The sequence below is a fragment of the Anopheles gambiae genome, chromosome 3 (assembly GCF_943734735.2).
Source record: "Anopheles gambiae chromosome 3, idAnoGambNW_F1_1, whole genome shotgun sequence".
NCBI classification, from domain to species: Eukaryota; Metazoa; Arthropoda; class Insecta; order Diptera; family Culicidae; genus Anopheles; species Anopheles gambiae.
Genome location: NC_064602.1, coordinates 1,317,741 through 1,344,167, shown reverse-complemented (window position 1 = coordinate 1,344,167; position 26,427 = coordinate 1,317,741). Strand labels below are relative to the sequence as shown.

The 26,427-nt window shown below is 48.8% G+C and overlaps 6 protein-coding genes across 11 annotated transcripts in view; 2 read left to right on the top strand and 4 right to left on the bottom strand.

Annotated features, from left to right (window-relative positions):
- Positions 1-12,375, bottom strand: part of LOC1278143 (kinesin-like protein KIF21B) — a 42,153-nt gene extending 29,778 nt beyond the window's left edge. For 4 of the 6 annotated variants that reach the window (XM_061660586.1, XM_061660585.1, XM_061660584.1 and 1 more), the window contains exons 1-3: positions 12,244-12,369; positions 10,687-11,014; positions 2,111-2,408 (exon numbers count right to left, since the gene is read on the bottom strand). In XM_061660586.1, coding sequence (XP_061516570.1) covers positions 2,111-2,154 — 44 coding nt within the window. In that variant the 5' untranslated portion in view covers positions 2,155-2,408; positions 10,687-11,014; positions 12,244-12,369. Of the gene's footprint in view, positions 1-2,110; positions 2,409-10,686; positions 11,015-12,060; positions 12,080-12,243 lie in introns of those variants that run through there. The other 2 variants (XM_061660582.1, XM_061660583.1) reach the window with 2 other exon arrangements.
- Positions 12,376-12,647: 272 nt separating this feature from the next.
- LOC1278144 (probable aminopeptidase NPEPL1) lies at positions 12,648-14,621 on the top strand. The gene has a single exon (XM_317686.5). It carries the CDS (start codon positions 12,840-12,842, stop codon positions 14,418-14,420), a length of 1,581 nt encoding a protein of 526 aa, XP_317686.5. The 5' UTR covers positions 12,648-12,839; the 3' UTR covers positions 14,421-14,621.
- A 10-nt stretch (positions 14,622-14,631) lies between these two features.
- Positions 14,632-15,726, bottom strand: LOC1278145 (ankyrin repeat domain-containing protein 49). Its single transcript, XM_317687.4, has 2 exons — positions 15,410-15,726; positions 14,632-15,342 (listed from the first exon to the last, which is right to left on the bottom strand). The coding sequence occupies exons 1-2, from the start codon at positions 15,603-15,605 to the stop codon at positions 14,831-14,833; spliced, it is 708 nt and encodes a 235-aa protein (XP_317687.3). The 5' UTR covers positions 15,606-15,726; the 3' UTR covers positions 14,632-14,830.
- A 167-nt stretch (positions 15,727-15,893) lies between these two features.
- Positions 15,894-17,163, bottom strand: LOC1278146 (peroxisomal membrane protein 11B). The gene is made up of 3 exons (XM_317688.4): positions 16,846-17,163; positions 16,664-16,776; positions 15,894-16,587 (listed from the first exon to the last, which is right to left on the bottom strand). Exons 1-3 carry the CDS (start codon positions 16,899-16,901, stop codon positions 16,094-16,096), a joined length of 663 nt encoding a protein of 220 aa, XP_317688.4. The 5' UTR covers positions 16,902-17,163; the 3' UTR covers positions 15,894-16,093.
- A 130-nt stretch (positions 17,164-17,293) lies between these two features.
- On the bottom strand, positions 17,294-19,306 carry LOC1278147 (uncharacterized protein C19orf47 homolog). Its single transcript, XM_061660607.1, has 3 exons — positions 18,893-19,306; positions 18,481-18,807; positions 17,294-18,407 (listed from the first exon to the last, which is right to left on the bottom strand). Exons 1-3 carry the CDS (start codon positions 18,909-18,911, stop codon positions 17,368-17,370), a joined length of 1,386 nt encoding a protein of 461 aa, XP_061516591.1. The 5' UTR covers positions 18,912-19,306; the 3' UTR covers positions 17,294-17,367.
- Positions 19,307-19,341: 35 nt separating this feature from the next.
- Positions 19,342-26,085, top strand: LOC1278148 (DNA-directed RNA polymerase II subunit RPB1). Its single transcript, XM_061660577.1, has 3 exons — positions 19,342-22,095; positions 22,162-25,481; positions 25,550-26,085. The coding sequence occupies exons 1-2, from the start codon at positions 19,780-19,782 to the stop codon at positions 25,477-25,479; spliced, it is 5,634 nt and encodes a 1,877-aa protein (XP_061516561.1). The 5' UTR covers positions 19,342-19,779; the 3' UTR covers positions 25,480-25,481; positions 25,550-26,085.
- The last annotated feature ends 342 nt before the right edge of the window (positions 26,086-26,427 follow it).

Here is a 26,427-nt window from a genome sequence, read left to right as displayed (position 1 = left end):
AGACAGCGTCCACGGGCCTGCCCACGCCCGAATGCAGAGCCGATGGCATACGATTCTATCTTACCCATTAACATGAGAGGGACAGAGCTAATACCCCGAACGTACCCGAAAGGTATGCATGCTTCACTCATCAGGATCTAAAGGCAAGGACAAGGCAAAAGAGACACAGAAAAATTTCCTCACGGCTACACATGTCCTTTTGATGCGTTGTCTATGCGTCTCGCTCGGTATCACAGCGGCATACGGCAGGTAAGCAGTACAAATGCTGCTACCTGATACGCACACATATTTATCGAACACAACTGTTCGGTACGGCTCGGTAAACTTCACGAGGACGCCGGAACACATGTGTTTGCAAGGGCGCAGACATTTTCATGATTTTGTATGACTTCGGCTGTTTTGGACCATACGTTTAGGCGCAGGCAATGAGTCAAGCTGTTCTGCTAGTCAAATAGTGCCCTAAGTTCGGTTTTGGGACCATCAGTTTATCAGACGCTGATAATGATCGTGGTGTTGTCTACGCGAGGCGTCACGGACACACTTTCAAGCTAAGCTTCAGGCTACGCTGGTAGATTGATCAAGTGCTGAGGTAAATGATGGCACTTTTAGACTAACCCAAACCGGCAGACGCCACTCCAAGGCACATAAATACAAAAAGGTCACAATTTGACCGTCAAAAGAGTTTGTTTGATCTGCGCTGATCTAACGAACTGGAGAGGCGTTAGTTTGATTTGGTCAGTGGCATGGAAATGAGCTTGGCAAACATTGCATCGTCCTCCTCTTCTGATTCGATCGGTCAAGGAAAGTTAGAAAAATAAACAAGTTGTATATTTGGTAGCTTCATATTGTGGGGAAGGTGAATCTTCCCTCCGACGGCCTTGAATACGAAACAAATACCAAAACAAGCTTTTGAGGTGCGATGAAGCGGTTTGTAGTGGAATATTCGGAAGCTAAATCACCACTCCAACAGCTTGCAATATGTGAGCGGTAAAAGTAAAAGGCGGTGGCGTTTTTCAAAGGCAGTCTAATTCTGTGCCCTATCAATAATGTATGAGTTTGCCTAAAAAGTTTGCTGCAAGAGCTTGTTGCTAAACCTTCCTGCGTTCCATGACGCATTTCTGGTGAATGGATCACACAGTTTAAAGTATACGCCACGAGTCATCCCCGACCGAAAGGAAACATCCACATCCACACAAATGCACCAAGTGAACGGGTCTGCCTTTGAATCAGTCAAATGAAACATAATTTAACATTTGAAAGTGCAAAATGACGCTGCATGCACACGACGCCGCACAGTTGGTTGAATTGCAACGGAAAGAAGCGAGAACGGCAACGGCTACCACCACAACAATCCACACCACACAGCCATAGCAAACATCATAATATTTTATCAACATCATCAAGTCGTGATCATCATTCCATGATCACCCTAACCTTAGGCAGTACCCCGTGCCTACTACAACAGACTCTTGCGTTTGGTCGTAGGTTCTCCCTTCCCGGAAGTGGTAATGAAAATGGACACCATTTTCACTGCTACGGGTCGGTGGTGCCACAACGATCGTACCATGCACACACACACACACACGAGTGCGAAGGGTGCCCAAACTTGCCGGAGGACAGGACAAATAAACCGTAGCCCCGGGAATGGGAATGTTTGACGACGACAGATCACCAAAAGAAGAAACGTTAAAACCCCGCTCAGCACAACATAACACGGGGTTGAAGACACCTAAATCAATAAATTTCAACCACAAAGTTGTGCGCGACTCTCTCTCTCTGTCGTAGAGCGTAATAAAGACTGCCGTGTTGGGGACGCCTTGTACGCGCGTAGATTAGGGAGGGGAGAAGGAAAAGTGTTCCTCTTCATTCTGGTGTCGAAAACAGCTGTACACTTTTAAGTTTAACACATCACAGAGGTGTTAGCAATGTCTCAATTATTGCCTTGAACGCCAAACAAAAATACAGTCGCTTGCGAAGGTCAGTTACTGCTGAGGCTATATTTAACACCGAAAAGGCGGAGCACGAATTGAACTCGATATCATCAAAATAATCCAATGCTAATGTTGTACAAAGTATAGAGAAATTTAAGAAGACGTAGAGATATGCTCACCTGACGGCCACCCGTACGGACGATTCCTTGTCTTCGTCTGGCATGTTGCCGTTTTTGGGAAGCTTTGTTTCACGGTCAGAAAAAGAATGCCTGTTTCCCGCTGACTTCACTAATGTTGCTGCTGATTATGATGCACTGCCACACATCCGAAACACGGTGGTGGAGGTAGTTGCAGCCGCTCTGTGTACGTTGAATCTTGCTGGCAGTTGAGGGAGTAGTGGGTTGATGCAAGGTGCGCTGACACTTTCCGGATGGGTTCAACTCCACAAGCCACTATTTGCGTATCAAACTATGAGGTCTGAAAGAAAGAAAGAATAGAAAAAACGAGCCATGACAAAACAGTTGTAAGCAATCAATGTGGAAAGGGAAAGCCCGCTGCTGCTACCCCGTATAATTATCTACAACCTCAACCAGAACCTCCCTCGGTAGGTTTTGGTAGCATCAAGTGTTCAGAATTCTAAACGTCACCTCCCCCCTAACGAGGAAACACATGAAACAGGCAAACTTTCATGAATATTAACCACGACACTCGAAAAAAAAACTAAAAAGAAAAGCATAAGCGCTGCCATCCGAGTGAGGTTTGACTACTCTCTCTGCACGCGGCTCAGGTGGAAGTTGTTGTAACGAGTGGACGGGTCGTCGGTCGATCGGTCGGTAAACTCTTCAATGTACACACGTTTTATGCTCGCAACCGCAACCGAAAAACATTGACTGAGACGCACTGCTGCTGCTGAAAACCAAGATCAACCGTGCTGATAGTACCCAGGAAGGAACGTAGGTGAGCATGAGGAGAAGAAGCATACGGGGTCCGACTGCGTCATAAATTACTGCGGCATGTATTTTTACTTCCGATGGCAGCCAAAGGTGACAAGAGGGTGAGCGTTACCGACGACACATCATCAAGCTAAGTAGTTTGGGGCTGTCGGACACAAGAGCTGCGCTTACGAACTGTTCGCTCCTCAAAGGTAGCAGCAGAGGTTTCGTTTTTATATTTTAAAACGTCTTTTAGCCGGCGACACAGTGTTAAGAGCGCCCTCCATTCTGTCTCAAAATAGTCTCGAAAATATAGGTACAAGGCTTACAATAAAAGCAAGCTTAGTAATACGAGTTCTTTCCTACCACCCAATGGGGACAGAATCGGAGGGACAGACTGCAGGTGAGTGTTGTCTGTCTTGCGCAGAGCTGTACACAAGTTCGTAACCTGCTCACAGAGCGACTCATGTTTATGGACATACAAAGTAACGATTCGTCACAATTATTCCAGCATACGCATAAGCACCGATAAAAATGTTAATATAGTTTCATTCAACAGTTTCCGTTTGTCTTTTCTTTGCTTCCCATCCTCGAACCGCGCCCCCCAAGGGCAGCATTAAAACATACAAAATAAAACAATTTTATCGATGCCGTAAATTAGGAGAAAATAAGTGACGTTTCTTTTATGCCCCTTGGGATTCGTTAATTGCACTTCGGACGTTGGTCGGCGGGCGGCTACACATCCACGCATGACGACGAACCACCACACCACCGTTCGTTTGATGGGTGAAAAATGTATGATGGGAAAAGGTGGATGGAGAGAATTAAAACGGACTCCCATTGTGTTGTTACCAGGCTGAAGATAATGTAAGATTATTAACTATAAAACAACGCTCTGATAACTCTTTCCTTTCAGTATGAGATCTTTTACTCCAAGATATTAAACGTTCCATCATTTTTCCTAAAGAACTTACAGCGAATTATAGTACATTAGAGAAAACTCAGAAGACCTATACAACGTGTAGACAACAGCGTAATCTTGCGAGGACGTTCTAAATCCAATCTTCAAAAAATGAACGATTGAGGGACATAAAAATAAATCCGTAAGATTACACGCACACCAGGAAAGTACACCAAATCGTAACACAGAACACGCGTGACACTTCGAACAAAGTGTTTGAACTTAGAGGGCTATTCGCTGGGGAATACAATTCTTCGCTAGTCTGTCTGGTCCCCTTCAAACCACCCATCGGGCAATGAAAACCCAAATGAAACCAGATAATAGTTTAAAAGCATGCCGCTCTGTTTATCTAAAAAAAGTGGGCACATTGTTTCGTTTCCAGCTCTCAAATAGTGTGTCATACGCTTTAATGGCTGCTTCACCCCGCGAACAAGCAAAGTGTGTGCGTGTGTGTTCACGAAGGTAACAAAAAGTACTTCCCTCACTAATCAATAGAACAGCCATCAACGTAATGGAACGTTGAATGCGCTTGCGTTTATTGCTATCACTTCCCAATTCGATAGTTTTGGCTATTGCGCGTGGGGAGACACTCAGGGACAAACATTTACAATACACCTCAAACACCTCAAAACCGCAGTACAATTCGTGGTGTGCAATAAAAAACAAAAACACCCAAGCAACCTTACACTTATGCCATTAGCTGACAAGGGGATGCTAATGATGGAAAGTACGTGTAAATGAGTAAGCGTAAGCTTTTACATGTATGATTTTTCGTTCAATTTAAATCTTCATGCTAAATCTACCTCTTACCAACAGTAAAGACAACCCAAAGCTTCAAATTAATGTCTTATTCAATGAAAAACTAAATAAATTTGACGAAAACTCCCCATCAATAAATTAAGAGGCAATAAAAATACCTTTCCAAGCGCATTGTCACGTAACCGAGGGAACACACCCCGCAAGACACATCAGCCGATCGGAAGCGAGAGTTGAATGAACTTTCTCGCCTAAATTTGTGACACAAGACCCACAAAAAAAACAAAAATCAAGACTAATGTGTCTCTAAACTCACCAGCATCCCTAGGAAAAAAAAACCAGAGCAACAATCTCGTTTCACCGCGATTGCGACTCTTTTTTCCAACACGTCCGTCCACGCCAGCAGCCAATTTTAACGTCCAAAATCGTTGCTTTCAAGGCGAACAGTCCTTGGGAGAAAATGGAAAGCAGCGCCGTTTTCCCTCCCATTTCCCTCCGGTGTAATAGCCGGCCATTCGGCAGCCCTTCGTTGTGGTGTTTTTAGTTTATTTTGGGCACACGCAAAAGGTCCGTATGCATCACCGAAAGGAAGTGGAAGCAATCAACAGCTGTTCGCTGCGTTTGATCCAAATTTCAACTCTTTCAATTTCAATCCAACAAAAGCTCACTGATTGATTACTGCGGTGTGAACTGGTGGGACGATAACTCTTGGTGCATTTAGTGGAAAAGTATCTCGTATCGCTTATTTTATGAATTCATACATTCCATTCCATTCTTCCATTAATAATAGTTTTTTAGTTTTCTTACTTGCACAACAAGCCTTTTTCTTCATGCTCTGATTCATTAATTTATCACGCTGTATGATCTAAACAATGCCTAGATGAAATGGCATAATGGACGCAAAGAAGGACAAAGATTGGAAATGTATGATAAACATGCTCGCGTGAGACACCCCATGGTGTGAAAATTTAAACCTCCCAAAAACGACAGAGGACACGGTCGATAAAACATAACCACATGACGATGACGATGATGATGTAATTTCCATTCGATCTGTAGAGGTTGCCATTTCACTAATTAGATTGTGACCCATCGCACCTTCAAGGGCTGTGCAATAAAAATGCTGAATTTTACTGTCTCTTTATTCGATTTCTTTTCACAGATGTCATGTAACGTTTTGTGGAGGATTTAAGCAGAAGGACTTTGTACACTATGAATATTTTGGATGCGAATGGGAAATGTATAATTTTCCACAAGAACCATTCACGCAAAGGCGCCATTGAATCCTCATTACAAGCACTACACACACATCCATCACAATCCATCACACTTTTCTTCATTGGTTGATGGACAATTGCAGGCGCAAGGAGTACTCATTACAGACCAAAAAAAGAAACAATCGATAATCATCCAGTTCGATCGAAATAATTGAACATGCCACCCTGTCCAAACAAAACGCAATACGAAGATTAGGAAACATCGATCCATTGTGGATACGTTATTAGAAAATCGTTCATTAAGCCGCCGCTACGCCGCTAATAAGATTCTTCTTTGTACCATTGCAAAGGCAGACATAAAGTTGCAAATAAACTAGGACATTTCCTTCACACCCACCACCCAAACGAATCCAGTTCAATCGCGCACTGCACTGCGCTGCACTTTTCCCTCCCCGTGCAACCGATCAAACCTACTTTTCCTCTGCTGGATGAACTGGTTTGTGCCCCTACATGCAGCACGCATGCATCTCGGTCGCTCTTCAGCAACACCCACCATCACCACAGTCTCATAGATTTCACCCAACTTCCCCTTAGCTTTTTTCCAGGTGTACGGAAGTGCGCGAAGTTTGGAGGGCCGCAAGGGGGTGGTTGATAATGGCAAATGGCCCCCACGAGTAGCGCACCGAGTTGGAGAGTTGATTCGATTTTCTATCACACACTGTGGCGCGTTGTCGAGACAGAACACTCTCTTTCTTTTTTTCTGTGTTGGATAGAGTTTAAGCCTACCATCGATGATGGTGGTATCGATCGAAAACTGAGCCCACCAAATAGGGTCGGACAGGGGAGATGAAATGGGAGAAAAAAGCTGACACTTGCGAGCTATGTTTGGATGAATTTAATTAAAGCTAAAGAAGTGAAAACACGTTTGCCGCGGTACTGGTTAGGGCTGTTTGGACCACATTTTGATAACAATGTGAAGGGGATTAGATTGAAAAGAGAAAAAGTGAGAAAAATAATGCAAGAAAAATTATGAAAAAAACGTATCTCGTAGTTTAGCTGCTTGATTCGAATCATTCACCCTCCACCAAGCAATTCCAAACCCCTAATGGAAAGAATACTACACCGAAAGGTGCGAACATAATTCCTGCTTCTTGTTATGTTTCCCGCGCGTGTATTCTGCTCAAAACGTGCCTCCTCCAAAAGGGGCAAACTGCACGGGGGGAAAACCAAATTAAAGTCGGGGGAAAAAACGGCCGCAGCAGCTCTCCTCTTCTTATTGCGCCGCTCGAAAGCAGACCAGCGGCCCCTTTCTTAGGCTCAGACGCCACCCTCACCACACTGGGCCGGCGGCTGGTGGTGTGGAAAGTGATGCAGAAACATTGCTTTCCCACCCCACCAACCCGGTTTCGTGGTTGGCACTAACGGAAAATTGCAGCCAACCGCCACCACCACCACCACCATGGCGCGCGTTTTCTGCGCCATATCCCACGAGGCCGCGCAGAAGGAAATTTCGCGAAGCTCGCTTGCGCACACGACTCTAACACACACACACACACAGAGGCAGGCGTGCACGGGTTTTGGGAGCTTTTTTCCATGCACAGTATGTAGGGGAAAGCGGGGCAAAATGGGCATGTGGGGCAAAATGGGCACCCTCTATTTAAGCATTATTTGACTACAAAGCTACTTTCCAATGCTCAAAATGTATTCATTAGAGTGTTCTATGAACACCATGTAAGTTTCATAACCCTAACACAACAAATAACCAAGAAAAGTGCAAAATAAGGTTTAGTAGCATATTGATGTAATTTTTGTCAGTTCGAAAATAAGCTTAACCCAGTGTCACAGGGATGCGTTGAAGTTTTACATTATATATTATTAAAGATATGATATTTCTATACAATTTGTCTGAAGAAAACAAGGCGATCGAACGCGTATTTTTACTAATATAACATAAAATACAAAAATGCTTCACGTGGGGCAAAATGGGCAGTTACGCTTGGGGCAAAATGGGCAGATACTTTTGACAAATGGCGTTTGGTGAGGCTATGGTGTTGTATTTGTCGCCTCAATAATGATAACAGACACAGCTTCAAAAGAATCGATTTTATAGATTTAAACGTGTAAAAACTGTTTTAATTTTGATAACATATTTTTGGAAGAATTTTAAGGGCTTTCCTGACCAGCAAAACAAAAGATAGAACGAAAATACAATTCACGAAACGGTGCGCAAAAGCATAGACCATTACCTAAGCGCAGTTGTTGTGGCCCATTTTACCCCAGTGTTTTGACGTTTCACAGTTTGTTTACATATGCCCATTTTGCCCCAGGGCTATGCCCATTTTACCCCGCGTGTCAAAATAGCTTCTCGTAAAACATCAACTTTTATTTTACACTGTTTTCATGATTTTAAGTTGTTTTCATTCTATGTGGCAATTTTAATCCATAGATAAATAGTGGAGGCATACAATAATGCATGAATAATTGTGTTTTGTGGCATATTCAATGGAATATTCAGTAAACTGCTTAACATGCCCATTTTGCCCCGCTTTCCCCTATTGTTGCTAGGAGGTTGCCATGTGGCGGTGTGCGACCACGTTTGGTCTGCTGCTAATTTCGAGCCACGGAGGAGGGAGAGTGTGTTTGGCCAGCACGGAAAAGCAAATTTGAAACCAAAGCAAAACAGTGCGATCGAACAAACGAGGCAAACACAAAGTGAGGGAAAATCACTGCTCTTTTGGGGGGTGAAAACTCAACGAGCGGCACAAATCCGTGATCGGAGAAAGACGACGAACCGTGTAAACGCGTTTTTATACGAAATGAACTTAACATTTTTGGTTGTAAAATAAAGTTCCACCATGTGTCTTCCAATGCTTTTCAAACCGACACAACACACACAACCGGTTCGAAACACAACCGCTGCGCGAATATCGTGATAAAAAGGTCCCAATCAATAAATGACGCATTCAAAAAAAAAGTAAGCGATCTCCCCCCCGTGTGCTTAACCGGGTGTGCAGCATCCGCCAGAACCGGTTTGCCGTTTGCATGATTTGGCCGATTATTTGATTCGAACGTATTTATTGTAATGTTTTTTTTCTCTTTCTCTGTCTCTGTGTTTTTTACTTGACATAATTCCAAAAATCATCACCTCAATGATTTTCAAACTCGTTGAAACGATTTAACAAGCAAAGTTGGTTGTATATTTTCATCGTGCACGGCCGGGCAAACGAGAAACTGGAATAAGTTGCAGTGGAAAAGCTGGAAAAGCATTCTATTGACAATGACCTACACACAAGAAACACATTAAAACACGATTTCCTTTCGCTCCTGTGCTTTTTGTATGGATTACCGTCCCAAATGAAGAGTCACGAATGTTTTTATAAAAACATTAGCTCTTGGCAGTTGTGTGTGTTTTTGGCAGCTTTAGTCCCATTTGCCAAAAGAAGAGCATGCCTTTTGTCTGGCACGGGTCTGGCACGGCTTTTGCCAGCGCTATGCCCTTGAAAACATCGACCCCTCGAGATGTCATGTGCACACACACGCCCCCTGCTCAGCAGCATAATGTGTCCATAGCACACAAATGCCCTTATTGCCATTCATTCTCGTAAAAGGGGACTAGCGAGTTTTGCTCAAATGCTGTCCCAATGTTGAATGTTCTTTTCCATCGCCTGCTTCGTCCCAGAGATTGGCACACACCCTGATACATCCACCATACAACGATGCTACACCTTTTCCCCTGTCTCGTCTGGGGGACCATAATTGAAAATGAATCAACCCCCGCAAAACGAAACGAAATTTCTTCAATGAAGTAAAGCCCGAACCGTGGCTTATGTAATGTGGCTGGACCAGGCCAGTCCGAGCAGCGCTGAATGGAAGTCAGGGTCAGTCATCTGACTTACAGCCCGCGGCGGGAGGATGCGATCGGAACTCGGTCGCTCTGCTCTTCCGTTCCCGTCTATAGGTCCGTTTCATCACGTTCCGATTTTTTCTGAATGTATTCCCCACCATTATCCCAGCTTACCCCACGAGCCAGAGTCGACAAACCACGCAACCACGGCCAACATAAGGCCTACATTTCTGTAATGTCACGTACGGTACCAGTAACTGCTGGCCAGCAAAGTGGGCAGCTTATCTTTCATCAATAAATGTGCTAAACTTAACTCATGATGCCAAACCACCATATACAAGCATAGGTTGGGGCGAAATATCCATTGCTGGGGCACTACTTGGAGCAGGAAACGTGTATTTCTAGTTTTAGAGAGATAGAATGAGAGAGACAGTCCCCCAAGCGCTGTCGACCCCAAACTGGACTTGCGGAAAGAGTTATCAGATAGTACCATCCACTGAAGACTACAAGAAGGGTTGCTTAAGACCTGCCGATTGTCCCACCATACCTGACGACGCTTCTCAAGCTAATCTGAACCAGAATGTCTAACCAAAATTGAATTAGAATTTCAAAAAATCAAACGCATTCAGCACGGCAAGCTCGTTATGGTGGTCGTTGTTCCATCGCATAACCAATCGAAGTAACTTGGCCAACGCAACCGTTACAAACATTCCCCCTCCCCTTGCAACCACCCGGCACAGTTCGATTCACGTTGTCATGGAAGATTTTGCACGGTCCCCTTTCTACAAGCACACCATCGGACAGACACACACAAGCATACACCCTGTCTACCTTATGTGAAACGTGCGGAGGCAGACCCATTCAAGAGACGAAGTTCAAGCAAGGGGCCCACACACACATTCGGTCGCGGACTGCAGGTTCCGCACGGAGGAGGAGGACACAAAACAACCCCTACACCCTAACACAGTAACCGCCGCCACCGCCACCACCGCCATCCACCGAATGCGGCTCTCTCCCATTACCACTCCACGACTGTTGTACTTACCCACTGATTCTGCGCTGGTTTCTGTGCTGCGACTTCACACAAAAACAGCACGAGTTTCCGCTTTGTGGATCACCAAATTTCCTTCGATTTTGAATCGAGTTGACTTCCGTTCTCTTCCCTTTTTGCTTTCTTTTCAAGCGCATACACACACTCACGCACGCACGAACGATGATGGTGAATGATGAGTATTCTTGTTTTTCTTTTTTCTTTTTTAATAGCAAAACATAACTACGAAATCAATCACTGAACACACGCACTTAATGGAGGTTACTTGGATGTGCGAGGGGAAAGAAAAACTTCATTTTTATGCAGCGACTGCACACTGGTACTGCAAGAAAAGCACACACACACACGTAAACATAAAGGAATTAAAACACACAGGCATATACATTTCAAACACTTTAGTAGTTTACGTTGCCCACAGGTGACTTTTCATATTTTTTTACTGATTGGCAATTTTCCCATAAGCTACCCAAGAGTTGTGCCCGAGAACAAGGCTCTAGAACAGGATACAATTTCACACCTATCTTTGTCGCTAAATCAAAGAACGACGATGTTCCCTCTTCGTTCTGAAGACGCACAAAAAATAATGATAAATCGATTGCAGACAGGTGGTAGAGAGCAAAAATAAAAAAAAAGAGCTCAATCATCCATCAAAAACCTGTTCCCTGTAATGTACCCAGCATCCATAGAGGCAGCCGTACACGATCCCGTGCACAAACAAGTTTTATGTTTTTGCAGTCTCAAACGGTCGACACAAAAATGCAACCACATGTCCGCATGCAGCAGAAACAATAAGGTAACGCGTTTGCATATTTTATGGCTCATCACACACACACGCGATACCAAGAGGTGTCCACGGCGAAGGGACTGGCTAATAAAACCACGGATACAAAAAACAAAATGCCCCAGGCCGAATATTTGTCAGGCAATTTAGGCTTCAGGGCAGGAATATTTGTTTTCCCATTACACTGCCCAGGAACGTACGAAAGACACAATCGAAAAAGGGCAACTCGATAATGAGGAAGTTTTGCCACAACCGAAATAACATTTGCTTTCACGCATTACATGCCCTCTATTGTTCCAGAGCGTACCCCCGATACGCGGAATCGTGTTTCCTCAGCCAAGCTTTTCGCTTCGCTTGACTCTTGCCAGCAGAGCCTGCTATGGTATTATTGATTTTTATGCGAACCAAATTTTGACTACGCCACCGTGAACGCTTTCCAGAATCCTATTATCGGTGCCGAATTTCTCGTTAGATTGCAGTTGGAATATGATAAAATACATCCATATACGCTCACGGAAAATCACAATTCACTAATATTCATTCTCGCGTAATATTCCTTCACCGTTTTCAATGCTTTTCGTTGTAACCTTTCGGTAGGGTGTCGTTTCGCTAGATTGTTGCAGACCGAAAAACAAAGCTTTTAACCATTTCAAACACTGGCAACAGAATGCACACTTCCGACGGGGCAGCTAATCGGCAGTAACAACTTTTTGCATTCTGCTTTCGTAAGGGAGAGAAAAAAAAACACACAAACACATAATAATGCTCACTTCGATAACAATAGAAAAATCCACCGTGCTTCAGCAACGGTGGATGGATGAAAAGCAGAACCAAAAGCACACACCAAGCGCGACCCCGACAAACGCACACTTACGCGGTCGCTTTTGTTTTGACACTGTGCGAAGCAACACAAGCGATTCAAGCCACCAAGAGCGGATCAAGCCAGGCTGTATCGTCCCACGCAAATTGACAAATGGCGCCGACCAAGGTGGATTCTGAACTGACAGTTTAGATCACAAACGATTCATTGGGCAGGATAGATTTAAAAAAGTTGTAGTATTTCAGTGGTAGACATTAAAAAACTATCTCAAAACAGATGGCACTAGGATACTGTATTGTAGGATTGGATTGAAAATACGTTCCTGTTTTGCAAAACTGTGATCTCACCTGACACGGCGCTGCTGTCGAAGAGAGCCGGTTGATTTTTGACAGTTGACAGTAGAAACGAAACCGAAGCAAAATCTCCATTTATTTTTTTCACTATCGTTCAAGTGTCCGCAACAAATTCCGAACCACTTCAGCCAGAGCCCCGCAATTTTGCCACTGTTGCCGTGACCACCCGCCTTCGCAAGTGGGGTGATACACGATGGCTCTGCTCAAGTTTCACCGCACGCTGCAGACGACCGATCCGCACACCGTACCGGTGCTGATCGTCGGGCAGCTCCGGCACCTAACGGAGCTACCGTTCGAGCGGATCAGCTCGAAGCTGGAACCGCGCGTCGAACGGGAAACGTTCGCCAAGGCCGTATCCTGTCTGCATCCCGCACCGACGGACACGTGTTCGCTCTACCTCGATCTGGCACGCGTTGCCGCCCTGCCGCTGAAATCTTCCCGGCACAATACCGCGTCCAGGGCGCACTCGATTACGAAGCTGATTCAATCGAACACGACCGGCGTCAGCGAGTCGATCGTAATCGTGTGCGAGAAACAGGACCTGTTGGCATCGGCCTGCGCGGTCGCGCGAGCTTTCCCGCTCTACAGCCGGAAAACGTCCAAGGGCGCCAATGTGGATCCGCCGCCGACGGTTCATATCGAGTTTGTGCTGGTGGGCGGCAACAGTCCGACCGATACGGAGATTACCGAGGAGGATGTGCTGGTGCTGGCCAACGTGACTGTCGGCATCCGGCTGACGGCCCGCATCGTGGACGCGCCGTGCAACGAGATGAACGTGTCCGGATTCTTGTCCGAGGTGGAAGCAATCGCGCTGGAGCTTGGCTTAAAGTCGAAGATCATCCGGGGAGAGGAGCTGCAGCAAAAGGGTTTCGGTGGCATCTACGGTGTCGGTAAGGCGGCGCTGGACCCGCCCGCCCTGGCGGTGCTGTCGCACGAGCCGAAGGGCGCAACGGAGACGGTGGCCTGGGTGGGCAAGGGCATCGTGTTTGATACGGGCGGTCTTAGCATCAAGGGCAAGACGGCAATGCCGGGCATGAAGCGGGACTGTGGCGGTGCTGCCGCTATACTGGGTGGATTCTACGCCGCCGTCAAGAGCGGCTTCCGGCAGAACCTGCACGCCGTGTTCTGCTTGGCGGAAAACTCGGTCGGCCCGTTGGCGACCCGCCCCGACGACATACATCGGCTGTACTCGGGCTGCACGGTGGAGATCAACAACACGGACGCGGAAGGACGGCTCGTGCTGGCGGATGGGGTCGTGTACGCGGACCGCGACCTCAAGGCAAACGTGATCCTCGACATGGCAACGCTGACCGGTGCGCAGGGCATTGCGACGGGCAAGTATCACGGTGCGATTCTCACCAACAGCGACGAGTGGGAAGAGAAGGCAATGGAAATCGGACGCCGTACCGGCGATATGCTGTGCCCGGTGCCGTACTGTCCCGAGCTGCACTTCAGCGAGTTTAATTCGGCCGTGGCGGACATGAAAAACTCCGTCATGGATCGTGGCAATGCGCAGGTCAGCTGTGCGGGACTGTTTATCGGGGCGCATCTTGGCTTCGACTACGGCGGCTCCTGGATGCACGTTGACATGGCCGCCCCAGTGCATAATGGCGAACGTGCGACCGGGTACGGTGTGGCACTGCTGGCCGGACTGTTCGGAGAACACAGCAAGGCAGCCATTCTGCGTGACATCGCGAACCAACCGACGGTTCTGAGGAACAAGACGGCAGGGAATGGCACGGAACCACCGCTGAAGAAGGCCTGCTTGGATTGAAGCACGGAAAAGAGCCACCAGAAGACCAACTCCACAAAATTTAGAAATGGCTTTCGCATCACAAGCTCCTTTGTTGATTCGGGGAGAGCTGCACCGGAAAAGAAAGATCTTATTTGACGTACACGGGCTGAATCGTCGCATTTGATGTGGTTGGATATTAATTTTTCATATTAATAAAGCGAATTAGAAATAACAATACAAGTACGCTTAGTTAGAGTAATCGAAGGATGGACATGGGCAACCACTTGACAATGGAAATAATTTATTATACACACACAGACAGTTGTTATCACCAGTCGTCGCCCGTTCAAATTGCATTCAATGCCGAGATAATAGAATTATTGATTGTTAAAGCGAGAAAACGAACCGATAATAGAAGCTGGGGAACGATCAACCGTTGCCGGACTAATCTAATCGATCATGCCTGTTTCGACCGTAAAGGCCGAATGCGCCATCGCAAACAACGGGAAAGTGTCGCCGCTTCGCTTCGCTATCTGTTCAGCCTTTTCATCCGAGTTGTTCCGACGCTCCGGATCACAGCGCCCATTCATCAGCAGCGTTACCAGGGTGGACCGGCAGCTCGACACGGTGACGGTAATATGTAGCGGCGTCTGATCCCCATCCGAAGGTGCATTCACGTCGGCACCATGCTGCAGCAACAGCGCAGCACAGCCAGCATTATTCCACTTGCACGCCGAATGCAACGGTGTCCAGCCCATGTCGGTGCGAGCATTCGGATCGGACCCGTACCGCAGCAACACCATAGCCATCTCGCGGTTATTGTTGTAGCACGCTTTGTGTAGTGCCGTGTACCCGTCTCGATCGATCGCTTCCACTACGCACGGTTTGCGGCAAACGATGGCTTCCACTATTTCCTGCTTGTTTTCCCCGGCAGCCCATAGCACCTGTCGTTCGTAGCTGGCTGTACAATTTTTACAAAAGCAAAAGTTAATTCAAGGTTTCGAAGCAACAAAAGTGCGTTTGCATACCGTTCGGTTCTTTGTCCTCTTCGATTAAATCGTCGGGATCGTCCCATCCGCTGACGAACATGCCGCGCGGCACCTTGCTCATCTTTGCCTCCAGTGCTTCGAGCGTGTCCATTTCCTCCTCCTCCTCTTCAGCGGCATCGTCCTTCGTTAGCGATTTGGCAATGTTATCCCAGTCGTTTAACGTACGATTAGACATTTTGCAAACTGTTTGAGATGGCCGAAGATTGCCGTTCCGCGCAAAAATGTATTCCGGGCACCAAGTAGAACCGTTTATTTGTGTGTTGTTTGCGTCGTTTGTTTACAATGAACTGTCAAATGCTTTGAGAAATGTTCAGCTGTGGTTAGACGACGGGCTATGTTCCATGGCAAGTTGTATTCAAACACGTTCAACATTGCTTGTCGGAGAAGACGGCTATCGAACGAAAAGGTAATTTCCTGTCCATTGTGTTCTCTTCATTTTTATCCATTAATCTGCTATCAGATGTTTAGAAATAACTTTCCATAAAGATTTATTGCTATCATACTTTAGTGTGTGTTCGTTGCAGTGAAAAATAGTTGTACAAAATCGTCCCCAATTGCCTGAGTATAAATATACGCATCAGTGATCCCAACAGTTTTTACCCTTTCACCAAAAAATCACAAACGTAACAATCATTGAGCTCGCTGCACCACCCCATTCCATCGCTAAAACTTTAATCTCGGATACACCAGCGGTAAAAGTCCCATCAGGGATGAAATGGCTCCGAGCAATCCGATGGTTTGATTCGACACCGGCAAGATACCGAGTCCGTTAAGGGGAATAAAAACGTCGCACACGTTCTTGATGGTGTCCACGAGCAGTGGTTTGTTTTCCCGATACACAGCGTACAGCGTTCGTTGCAGGTTGCGAATGTTCGACCGGCTGTAGTACACAAACAGCCGGTACAGTTCCTGCACGTCCCGGCACAGATTGAACAGGATCGAAATCAACCAAAACCGGTTCGACCGATCGACCCATTTGTTTGTGTTGATGTTTTTGTTGATCCCAGACCGCGACAGCCAGACGACGTGATCGGCTAGCAGGAACAGTCCCGATGCTATCTTGCCGAGGGTGATAAACAGTTGTGCGGACAGCTCTTTTAGCTTCAGACCGGCCGTCGCACTGTACAGCACCTCAAACCCTTTTCCAAAGCGAAGCACTGAAAGGAGAGAATGACAACAGGAAATGATAAAATTCGATGCTCGAGACACGGTAACAGTACTCGCTGTACGAACATTTTCGGAATGAACTGAGAATGCTTTCGATGTGTTTCAGCAGCTGTACCGTTTCGATGGATTCCGATCCGTCCTTGCTGGCCCACAGAGCGCGACACGAGTATTGGCACAACCTAGACGAATGTCGAGTGAAATCTATTAGTGTTACAGTCGTTCCAGAATTCCCTGCTCCATTCCAGTACCTGGCAACCTTATCCTTTCCCACGGTTTGGCTGTTTAGCTTGATGACGATGTCCATGTTTCGGTGTCTCGGTCGGTTGTTGTCGTTCGGCTTTTAAAGACGCAATACAAGTAACTCACGAACTTAGGGCCGAAACATTAGCGGAACTCCAGCTGCACAAACTACAATTCGGATACAAAGTTCACTCCATTCAAGTGGAACGGGGAGAGCCACAATCTTGTTCTGTAATAAAGTAATTATTGACTTTGCCGATAACGAAGATAACAACAAAGCAAAATGATGGAAAACGAGCTGACCGTTTGACAGCTTCCCGCGTTTATCACACGTGTTTGAAGGTTTCAATTCAAAGCGAGATCGGACAGCGTTTGGGAAAATCGTTTGCCTTATTTTTGTACGCTCTGCTGGTTTAACTTGAGGAAAGCTAATTTATTGTCCGTACAGGTCAAATGCGTCTGGCATAAATTGTCGATTTGTTTATTAGTGTAAACAATTGCTTGACGCTAGTTAGTGTGTACATTCACATTCACTTACGGCTATATCCTAGTCGTTCAAACACGCTGCCGCCGCCACTGCTGGCGACCGGACCGCTGCGTCCAACTTTTGTCATTTTCGAATCGAGGCTGAATCTTTTCACCCGCTGCACGATGTCCTTCGCGCTGCTGGAGGATGTCTGCGAGCCTAAGCTGAGCCGTGCTGTGATCGGTTGCTTGTGGCGCGATCCCCCACCGATCGTGTCCGCTTTCAGCCCACTTCGCACGGGGGACACCTTGGTGACGGGTGGAGGTTTCATGTGCACTACCTTCTTTGTACCGTGCAGGGATCCGGGCAATCGTTTCAGCGAGACAGTAGTGCTGGTTCCCGTTCTAACCCCTGCACCCCCGAGACGTTGCTTGACCGAGATTTCCTTCTCGTCGAACCTCATGCGACTGACTGGTGCTGGTTTGGGATTTGGAGGCTTTTGCAGCTTTCTTGGGGCAATTTCAAGCACCTCATCCTCTTCGGAAAACGAAACCGACTTCAGTGTGCCTCCTCCGCCCACCATCGGATAGTCCTCCAGATCGTCCTCATCCGAGGATGTAGGCAGGGCCGCCTTAGCGGGCATCTTTTTCACCAGAATTACCTTCTGCTGGGAGGGACGGATTATCGTCGGAGTTGTCGAAGATTTGGAACCATTGGTGATGGTTGTTTTTAAAATGCTGGACGATATTGTGCTACCGTTGTCGGTCACCGTTCGGCCACCTAGCCGTGAAAAGATGGAACTCGAAGCGGAAGTTGTTATCTGTACTGGTGCGGCTGCTTTCGAGCTTACTTTACTCGGCGGTTCGCTATCTTTGTTCAGTCGATCGAAGATGCCACCCCGCTTAGTACCCGTCGCCTTTGACACCGTGGAAAGAACGTCGGAGCTGTGGGAGGATTTGGTGTCCTGTGCCTTTTCCAGGATTTCTCTACTTCGCGGGGTGCTGCCGGAAGGGAGAGTGATTTTATATTTACCCTCGTGTTCGGGCAAGACGCGTCGAGCTTTTGATTCCACCTTCGACGATACGGCAGTAGTTGATACAGTTCCTGAGGAAGACACAGTTTATAGGGAAAGTTTAGTGGTAATTGTTGGCGTTGCGCGGTTTGCCATCTCTCTTACTCGTGAATCCAGTCTTGTCCGTCCTTTTGCTGCCATTGCTGACCGAGGCAGTACTCGGAGTAGCTGAAACTGTCGCAACTGGGACTGGAACGTCCGGCTCTGGCACGGACAGCACCTTATCTCTGGCGCTCTGCTCGTGGACCTTCTTAGCGTGGCGCAAGATCGCTATTATGTCGCCCATCGTAGTGATGCCCATCTCGCGAAGGTACTCCTTGTTCAGGTCCATCAGCATGTCCATCTGGATGCGATTCTCCACAAACACGTGCGCATATGTCGCGGCTGCCGGCGATGGAATATCTGCATTGGTAAAGAACTTTACCCATGTTGCTGTAAGTAAGATGTGAGTTAGTTAGAACAAGCCATTGCTATGCACACCCCAAACAAATGGTGCTCTTCAGCATCCACAACAAACCTGCCGTCGGAGTCGGCATTGTGGCCACTGGATAGAATACTGTTGGTCAGTTGGCCTGGCTTCAGTGGCAGCGTCCCAGTAGCTTCGCCGCGTTCCAGCAACTCTCCTGAAAATGCACAACTTTTTATCAACTTTTTCACCGTATTTGGCCCAAAAATAAAGCCTGCGGCTTGGAAAATTTGTTAATTGTCAAACTACAAGAAAAAAAAACACGATCTCCTGTCAATGCTGTCAGTTGCGTATCCCTTTGCTGGCAGTTTATTTGTTTGGTTCATCCCAACAACTGATGGCTGTGCATAAATATAAGCTTTTTGTACTTAAAAAATTACAAAATTTCTATAAGTTTGTTACTAATCAAGATAAGGCAGTTTCAAACGTAAAATTAAATGAATGTATTGACCGCTCCCACTGTGCACACTGCCAGCATGCGCTGACGTCTGTCACACTGTCTGTGCGAGGTGTGCGCGTGCATGTGTGTGTGCGGCGCAATTTCCCAAATGGACGCGTGTATTTCATCACGGGCAGCATTTTGTTCGCAGTGAAATTTCCTTCTCCCCACACTGTAAACCGTTCAGAACGAACCAAAACAATTGACAACGGCTGCCGGGACGCTCCGGGCACGGAGTAGTGCTGAAAGCAGCTCGGGAAACGGTGGATTTTAGGCGCAGTGTGCCTTTTTCTTCCCTGGCTGGTTCCGTGCGCTGACTGCAGACTGTACGCCGTTGTTGCTGTGCGGCGAAGAAGAGAAAGAAAACGCACACTACGAACGGGTGAGCATTGCGTTGCTCCTGTGCTTGACCTTAGTCATCCCTTCTCCGAGTGTGTGTTTTCGTTTAGCGAAAATCCGTACAACCTTGGCGTGAAGCAGTCGAATTCCGAGCGTCAGGATGAGTGGGGAATCGAAGGCGCCATTGCGCTTGGTCAAGCGCGTACAGTTCGGCATCCTGTCGCCGGACGAAATCCGTCGTATGTCGGTGACGGAGGGCGGCATACAGTATGCGGAAACGATGGAAGGTGGCCGGCCGAAGCTGTGCGGCCTGATGGACCCACGGCAGGGTGTGATCGAGCGTACGTCCCGGTGTCAAACGTGCGCGGGTAACATGACCGAATGCCCGGGCCACTTTGGGCATATCGATCTGGCCAAACCGGTGTTTCACATCGGCTTCATCACGAAGACGATCAAAATATTGCGCTGCGTGTGTTTCTACTGCTCCAAGATGCTCGTGTCGCCACAGAACCCAAAGATCAAGGAGATCGTCCTGAAGTCGAAGGGCCAGCCCCGCAAGCGCCTCGCCTATGTGTACGATCTGTGCAAGGGAAAGAAAATCTGCGAAGGCGGTGAAGACATGGACATGTCCAAGGAGCCAACGGCGGACGGTGCGAAGAAGCAGGGCCACGGCGGTTGCGGTCACTACCAGCCATCGATCCGACGTACCGGCCTGGATCTGATGGCCGAGTGGAAGGATGTAAACGACGAGAACCAGGAGAAAAAGATTCAGGTTTCGGCCGAGCGGGTGTATGAAATTCTGAAGCACATTACCGACGAAGAGTGTTTCGTGCTCGGCATGGATCCAAAGTTTGCGCGTCCCGATTGGATGATCATCACCGTGCTGCCGGTACCGCCGCTGGCCGTCCGGCCCGCCGTCGTGATGTTCGGCGCAACCAAGAATCAGGACGATTTAACGCACAAACTGTCCGACATCATCAAGGCGAACAACGAGCTGAAGAAGAACGAAGCTACCGGGGCGGCCGCGCACGTCATTGCGGAAAACATCAAAATGCTGCAGTTCCATGTGGCCACGCTGGTCGACAACGATATGCCCGGTATGCCGAAAGCGATGCAGAAGAGTGGCAAACCGCTCAAAGCGATCAAGGCGCGTCTGAAGGGAAAGGAAGGCCGTATTCGCGGTAACTTGATGGGTAAGCGTGTCGATTTCTCGGCCCGTACCGTCATTACGCCCGATCCGAACCTGCGCATCGATCAGGTCGGCGTTCCACGCTCCGTAGCGCAGAACATGACCTTCCCCGAGCTGGTGACGCCGTTCAACATCGATCGGATGCAGGAGCTGGTACGTCGCGGTAACTCACAGTACCCGGGCGCCAAGTACATTGTGCGCGACAATGGCGAGCGAATCGATCTGCGGTTTCATCCGAAGTCGTCCGATCTGCATCTGCAGTGCGGGTACAAGGTGGAGCGCCATCTGCGCGACGACGATCTGGTCATTTTCAACCGTCAGCCCACGCTACACAAAATGAGTATGATGGGGCATCGGGTGAAGGTGTTGCCGTGGTCCACGTTTCGGATGAATCTTAGCTGCACCTCGCCGTACAACGCCGATTTCGACGGTGACGAGATGAACCTGCACGTGCCGCAGTCGATGGAGACGCGGGCGGAGATCGAAAACATTCACATCACTCCGCGCCAGATCATTACGCCGCAGGCCAACAAACCCGTCATGGGTATTGTGCAGGACACGCTGACGGCGGTGCGGAAGATGACCAAGCGCGACGTTTTCATCGAGAAGGAGCAGATGATGAACCTGCTCATGTTCTTGCCAACATGGGACGGTAAAATGCCCCAGCCCGCCATTCTCAAGCCGAAGCCGCTGTGGACGGGCAAGCAGATCTTTACCCTCATCATCCCCGGCAACGTGAACATGATCCGCACGCATTCCACCCACCCGGACGAGGAGGACGATGGACCGTACAAGTGGATCTCGCCCGGCGACACGAAGGTCATGGTCGAGCACGGCGATCTGATCATGGGCATCCTGTGCAAGAAAACGCTCGGTACGTCGGCTGGGTCGCTGCTGCATATCGTGTTCCTGGAGCTGGGGCACGAAATTGCCGGCCGGTTTTACGGCAACATCCAGACGGTCGTCAACAACTGGCTGTTGTTGGAGGGTCATAGTATCGGTATCGGTGACACCATTGCCGATCCGCAGACGTACGCCGAAATCCAGCGCGCCATTAAGAAGGCCAAGGAGGACGTGATAGGCGTGATCCAGAAGGCGCACAACATGGAGCTGGAACCGACGCCCGGTAACACGCTGCGACAGACGTTCGAGAATCAGGTGAACCGTATCCTGAACGATGCTCGTGACAAAACTGGTGGTTCCGCCAAGAAGTCGCTTACCGAGTACAACAACCTGAAGGCTATGGTCGTTTCCGGTTCCAAGGGATCCAACATTAACATTTCTCAGGTGAGTTTCGCTCCGTGTAATCGGTTGCGTCTTCATTAACACGGGATTGTCTCTTCCCTGTGGCAGGTTATTGCTTGTGTAGGCCAACAGAACGTCGAGGGTAAGCGCATTCCGTTCGGTTTCCGCAAACGCACACTGCCGCACTTCATCAAGGACGATTACGGTCCCGAGTCTCGTGGGTTCGTGGAAAATTCGTACCTTGCCGGGCTGACGCCGACCGAGTTCTACTTCCACGCCATGGGTGGTCGTGAAGGTTTGATTGATACTGCCGTCAAAACGGCCGAAACCGGTTACATCCAGCGTCGTTTGATCAAGGCTATGGAGTCCGTGATGGTCAACTACGACGGCACGGTGCGTAATTCGGTGGGGCAGCTGATTCAGCTGCGTTACGGCGAGGACGGTCTGTGCGGAGAGACGGTCGAGTTCCAGAACCTGCCAACGATCAAGCTCTCGAACAAGGTGTTCGAGAAGCGGTACCGCTTCGATCCGACCAACGAGCGTACGCTGCGGCGGATTTTCAACGAGGATGTCATCAAGGAGCTGACCGAAACGTCGTCCGTCATTCAGGAGATTGAGGCCGAGTACGAGCAGCTGTTGCGCGATCGTGAAGCACTGCGACAGATCTTCCCGAACGGCGACTCGAAGGTCGTACTGCCCTGCAATCTGCAGCGCATGATCTGGAATGTGCAGAAGATTTTCCACATCAACAAACGCTCGCCGACGGATCTGTCGCCGCTGAAGGTGATCCAGGGCGTGCGAGATCTGCTGCAACGTTGCGTGATCGTGGCCGGCACGGATCGGCTGTCGAAGCAGGCCAACGAGAACGCGACGCTGCTGTTCCAGTGTCTGGTGCGTTCGACGCTCTGCACAAAATACGTGGCCGAGGAGTTCCGGCTGAACAACGAAGCGTTCGAGTGGTTGATCGGTGAAATCGAGACGCGCTTCCAGCAGGCTCAGTGTAACCCGGGCGAGATGGTCGGTGCGTTGGCGGCCCAGTCGCTCGGCGAGCCGGCCACACAGATGACGCTGAACACGTTCCACTTTGCCGGTGTGTCGTCCAAGAACGTAACGCTCGGCGTGCCACGTTTGAAGGAAATTATCAACATTTCCAAGCGTCCCAAGGCGCCTTCGCTGACCGTCTTCCTGACGGGCGGAGCGGCCCGTGACGCCGAAAAGGCCAAGAACGTGCTGTGCCGTTTGGAGCACACGACACTGCGTAAGGTGACGGCCAACACGGCCATCTACTACGATCCCGATCCGCAGCGTACGGTCATTGCCGAGGATCAGGAGTTTGTGAACGTGTACTACGAAATGCCTGACTTTGACCCGACGCGCATTTCCCCGTGGTTGCTGCGTATCGAGCTGGACCGTAAGCGAATGACGGACAAAAAGCTGACCATGGAACAGATCGCGGAGAAGATCAATGCCGGTTTCGGCGACGACTTGAACTGCATCTTCAACGACGACAATGCGGACAAGCTTGTGCTGCGCATCCGTATCATGAACGAGGACAACAAATTCCAGGAGAACGAGGAGGAAAACATGGACAAGATGGAGGACGACATGTTCCTGCGGTGTATCGAGGCGAACATGCTGTCGGACATGACGCTGCAGGGCATCGAAGCGATCGGCAAGGTGTACATGCATCTGCCGCAAACCGATGCGAAGAAGCGTATCGTCATCACGCCCGAGGGTGAGTTCAAGCCGATCGGCGAATGGTTGCTGGAAACGGACGGTACCTCCATGATGAAGGTGCTGAGCGAGCGGGACGTCGATCCGGTGCGCACGTACAGTAACGACATCTGTGAGATCTTCTCCGTGCTGGGCATCGAAGCCGTGCGAAAGTCGGTCGAGAAGGAAATGAACAACGTGCTGCAGTTCTACGGTCTTTACGTGAACTACCGACATCTGGCCCTGCTGTGTGATGTCATGACGGCGAAGGGTCATTTGATGGCCATCACTCGACACGGCATTAACCGACAGGACACGGGTGCGCTGATGAGATGTTCGTTCGAGGAAACGGTTGACGTGTTGAACGATGCAGCGGCCCACGCGGAGGTCGATCCGATGCGTGGCGTGTCGGAGAACATCATCCTCGGCCAGCTGCCCCGAATGGGAACCGGTTGTTTCGATTTGCTGCTGGACGCAGAGAAATGCAAGCTGGGTATGGAAATTCCGCACACCTCGATACTGGGTGGCACGGGAATGTTCTTCGGTTCGGCGGCGACACCAAGCATGACACCGTGGCAACAGTCGGCCACCCCCGGCTACGGTGGATGGTCTCCATCCGGCCCGGCCAGTGGCATGACGCCCGGTGGGCCCAGCTTCTCGCCATCGGCACAGTCGGACGCATCGGGAATGTCTCCCTCGTCCTGGTCCCCGATTCGAGGATCACCCAGCTCTCCCGGTCCATCGATGTCGCCGTACCCGCCGTCGTCGCCATCAATGTCACCGTCCTACTCGCCGAGCAGTCCGAACTACGCGCCGAACTCACCGGGCGGTGCGTCGCCATCGTACTCTCCGACCAGCCCTGGCTATTCGCCACCGAGCCCACAGTATTCGCCGGGCAGCTCGAACTACTCCCCAAGCAGCCCCAACATCCACTCCGCGACGCAAAACTATTCGCCCACGTCGCCAAGCTATTCGCCGATGTCTCCCATGCATCCGACGAGCGCATCCAACTTTGCCAGCCCGGGCTACTCCCCGACGAGTCCGTCGTATTCGCCGACCTCGCCCAGCTATTCACCTTCCTCTCCCGTCTTTTCACCGACCAGTCCGTCGTACTCACCGTCGAGCCCTTCGTACTCCCCGACCAGCCCGTCCTACTCACCGACAAGCCCATCCTACTCACCAACATCGCCCAACTTTACTCCCGTTACACCGTCCTACTCCCCGTCGAGCCCGAACTATTCGCCCACCTCACCGCACTACTCTCCAGCATCTCCCAGCTACTCGCCTTCCTCACCGAAATATTCTCCCACATCGCCGAGCTACTCGCCCACCTCACCGTCGTACATCGGCAGTCCGCACTACACACCCGCCAGCCCACAGTACGGGCAAGCGAGCCCGAACTATTCCCCGACGTCGCCCAGCTACTCGCCCTCTTCGCCGCAGCACTCGCCTGGCAGCAGCAGCAACCACTACAGCATCGGCTCGTCGTCGTACTCGCAAACGCCGGCACCGTACTCGCCCAACATGTCCTCGTACTCGCCCAGCAGTCCGAAGTACTCGCCGACCAGCCCGGTCTACACGTCGAGCTCGCCGACCTATTCGCCCTCTTCGCCGGCCTATTCACCGACACCGCAGGGTTACAGTCCGTCGAGCCCGGCCAGTCCTACCTACTCGCCGACGAGTCCGTCGTACGACGATAGCAATGAGGATTAAGGGTATGTATCGATGTGATCGCGGAATAAAGTGCATTTTTAGTGTAATAAAACTTGTTGTTTTGTTTTAGGCTTTCTGATAGCAATTACATGCATCGCGGAGCATATGTTAACATTCTCTTCGTTACTGCTGATTCTGCTCGTTACCCTGCGTCAAATCTATTTCATATCAACGGGAATTCTTTTACACCGTGGGATACTGTTTTTCAAAAGCGATGAATATTATTTAATTTACAATTAACAACAACTGCAAGGAATGCAGAAAGGGAAGGATTATGTTTGTGCTTTTTTTCTCTCAATACAACGCTACAACGAAACAAGTTGGTGGCGATAATAGCATTTTAGTACTGCTAAACCAGAAGCAAATGATATGTATAAGCGAAACAGCGGCACCTTAATAAGTGGAACGCCGCCGCCAATGCAAGATAGGAAATGGCGATCAATTCATTACTCATCTGGTCATCATATAATGAGTGGTATTGGTCCCGGGCACTCCATCTGCACTGGGTTGGAGTAAGTTTCACGTGTAAATGATACTTTTTAAGAATTATAGAACGATAATACACTATATTCAACACACCATTTCAATAAAAAGATGCAAAACGGATATTGTTTCGACTTTTCTACAGTTTTGGTACATCATTGATTCGCAGTGTTCGCTTTCGTTTGGTCGGCAAATTAACTTAAATCATGTTCTTATATACAATGATATGGATATCATAGAATGTGCTTTTCTTCGCAATGAACAAGTTATCAAACTATGTTCAAATAAAGAAAAACTTTTATAAATATTGTGTAAAATTAATGAACATAAAACCGAGTGAAACGGTAAATGGGACAATTTAATAAGATAAATTCGGAATATATAATTTATGTTGAATTTTAATTCATGTTTGAGTCAGAAATAAAGGTTTATTGATGTTAAACCAGAAAATATCTACACAAATAA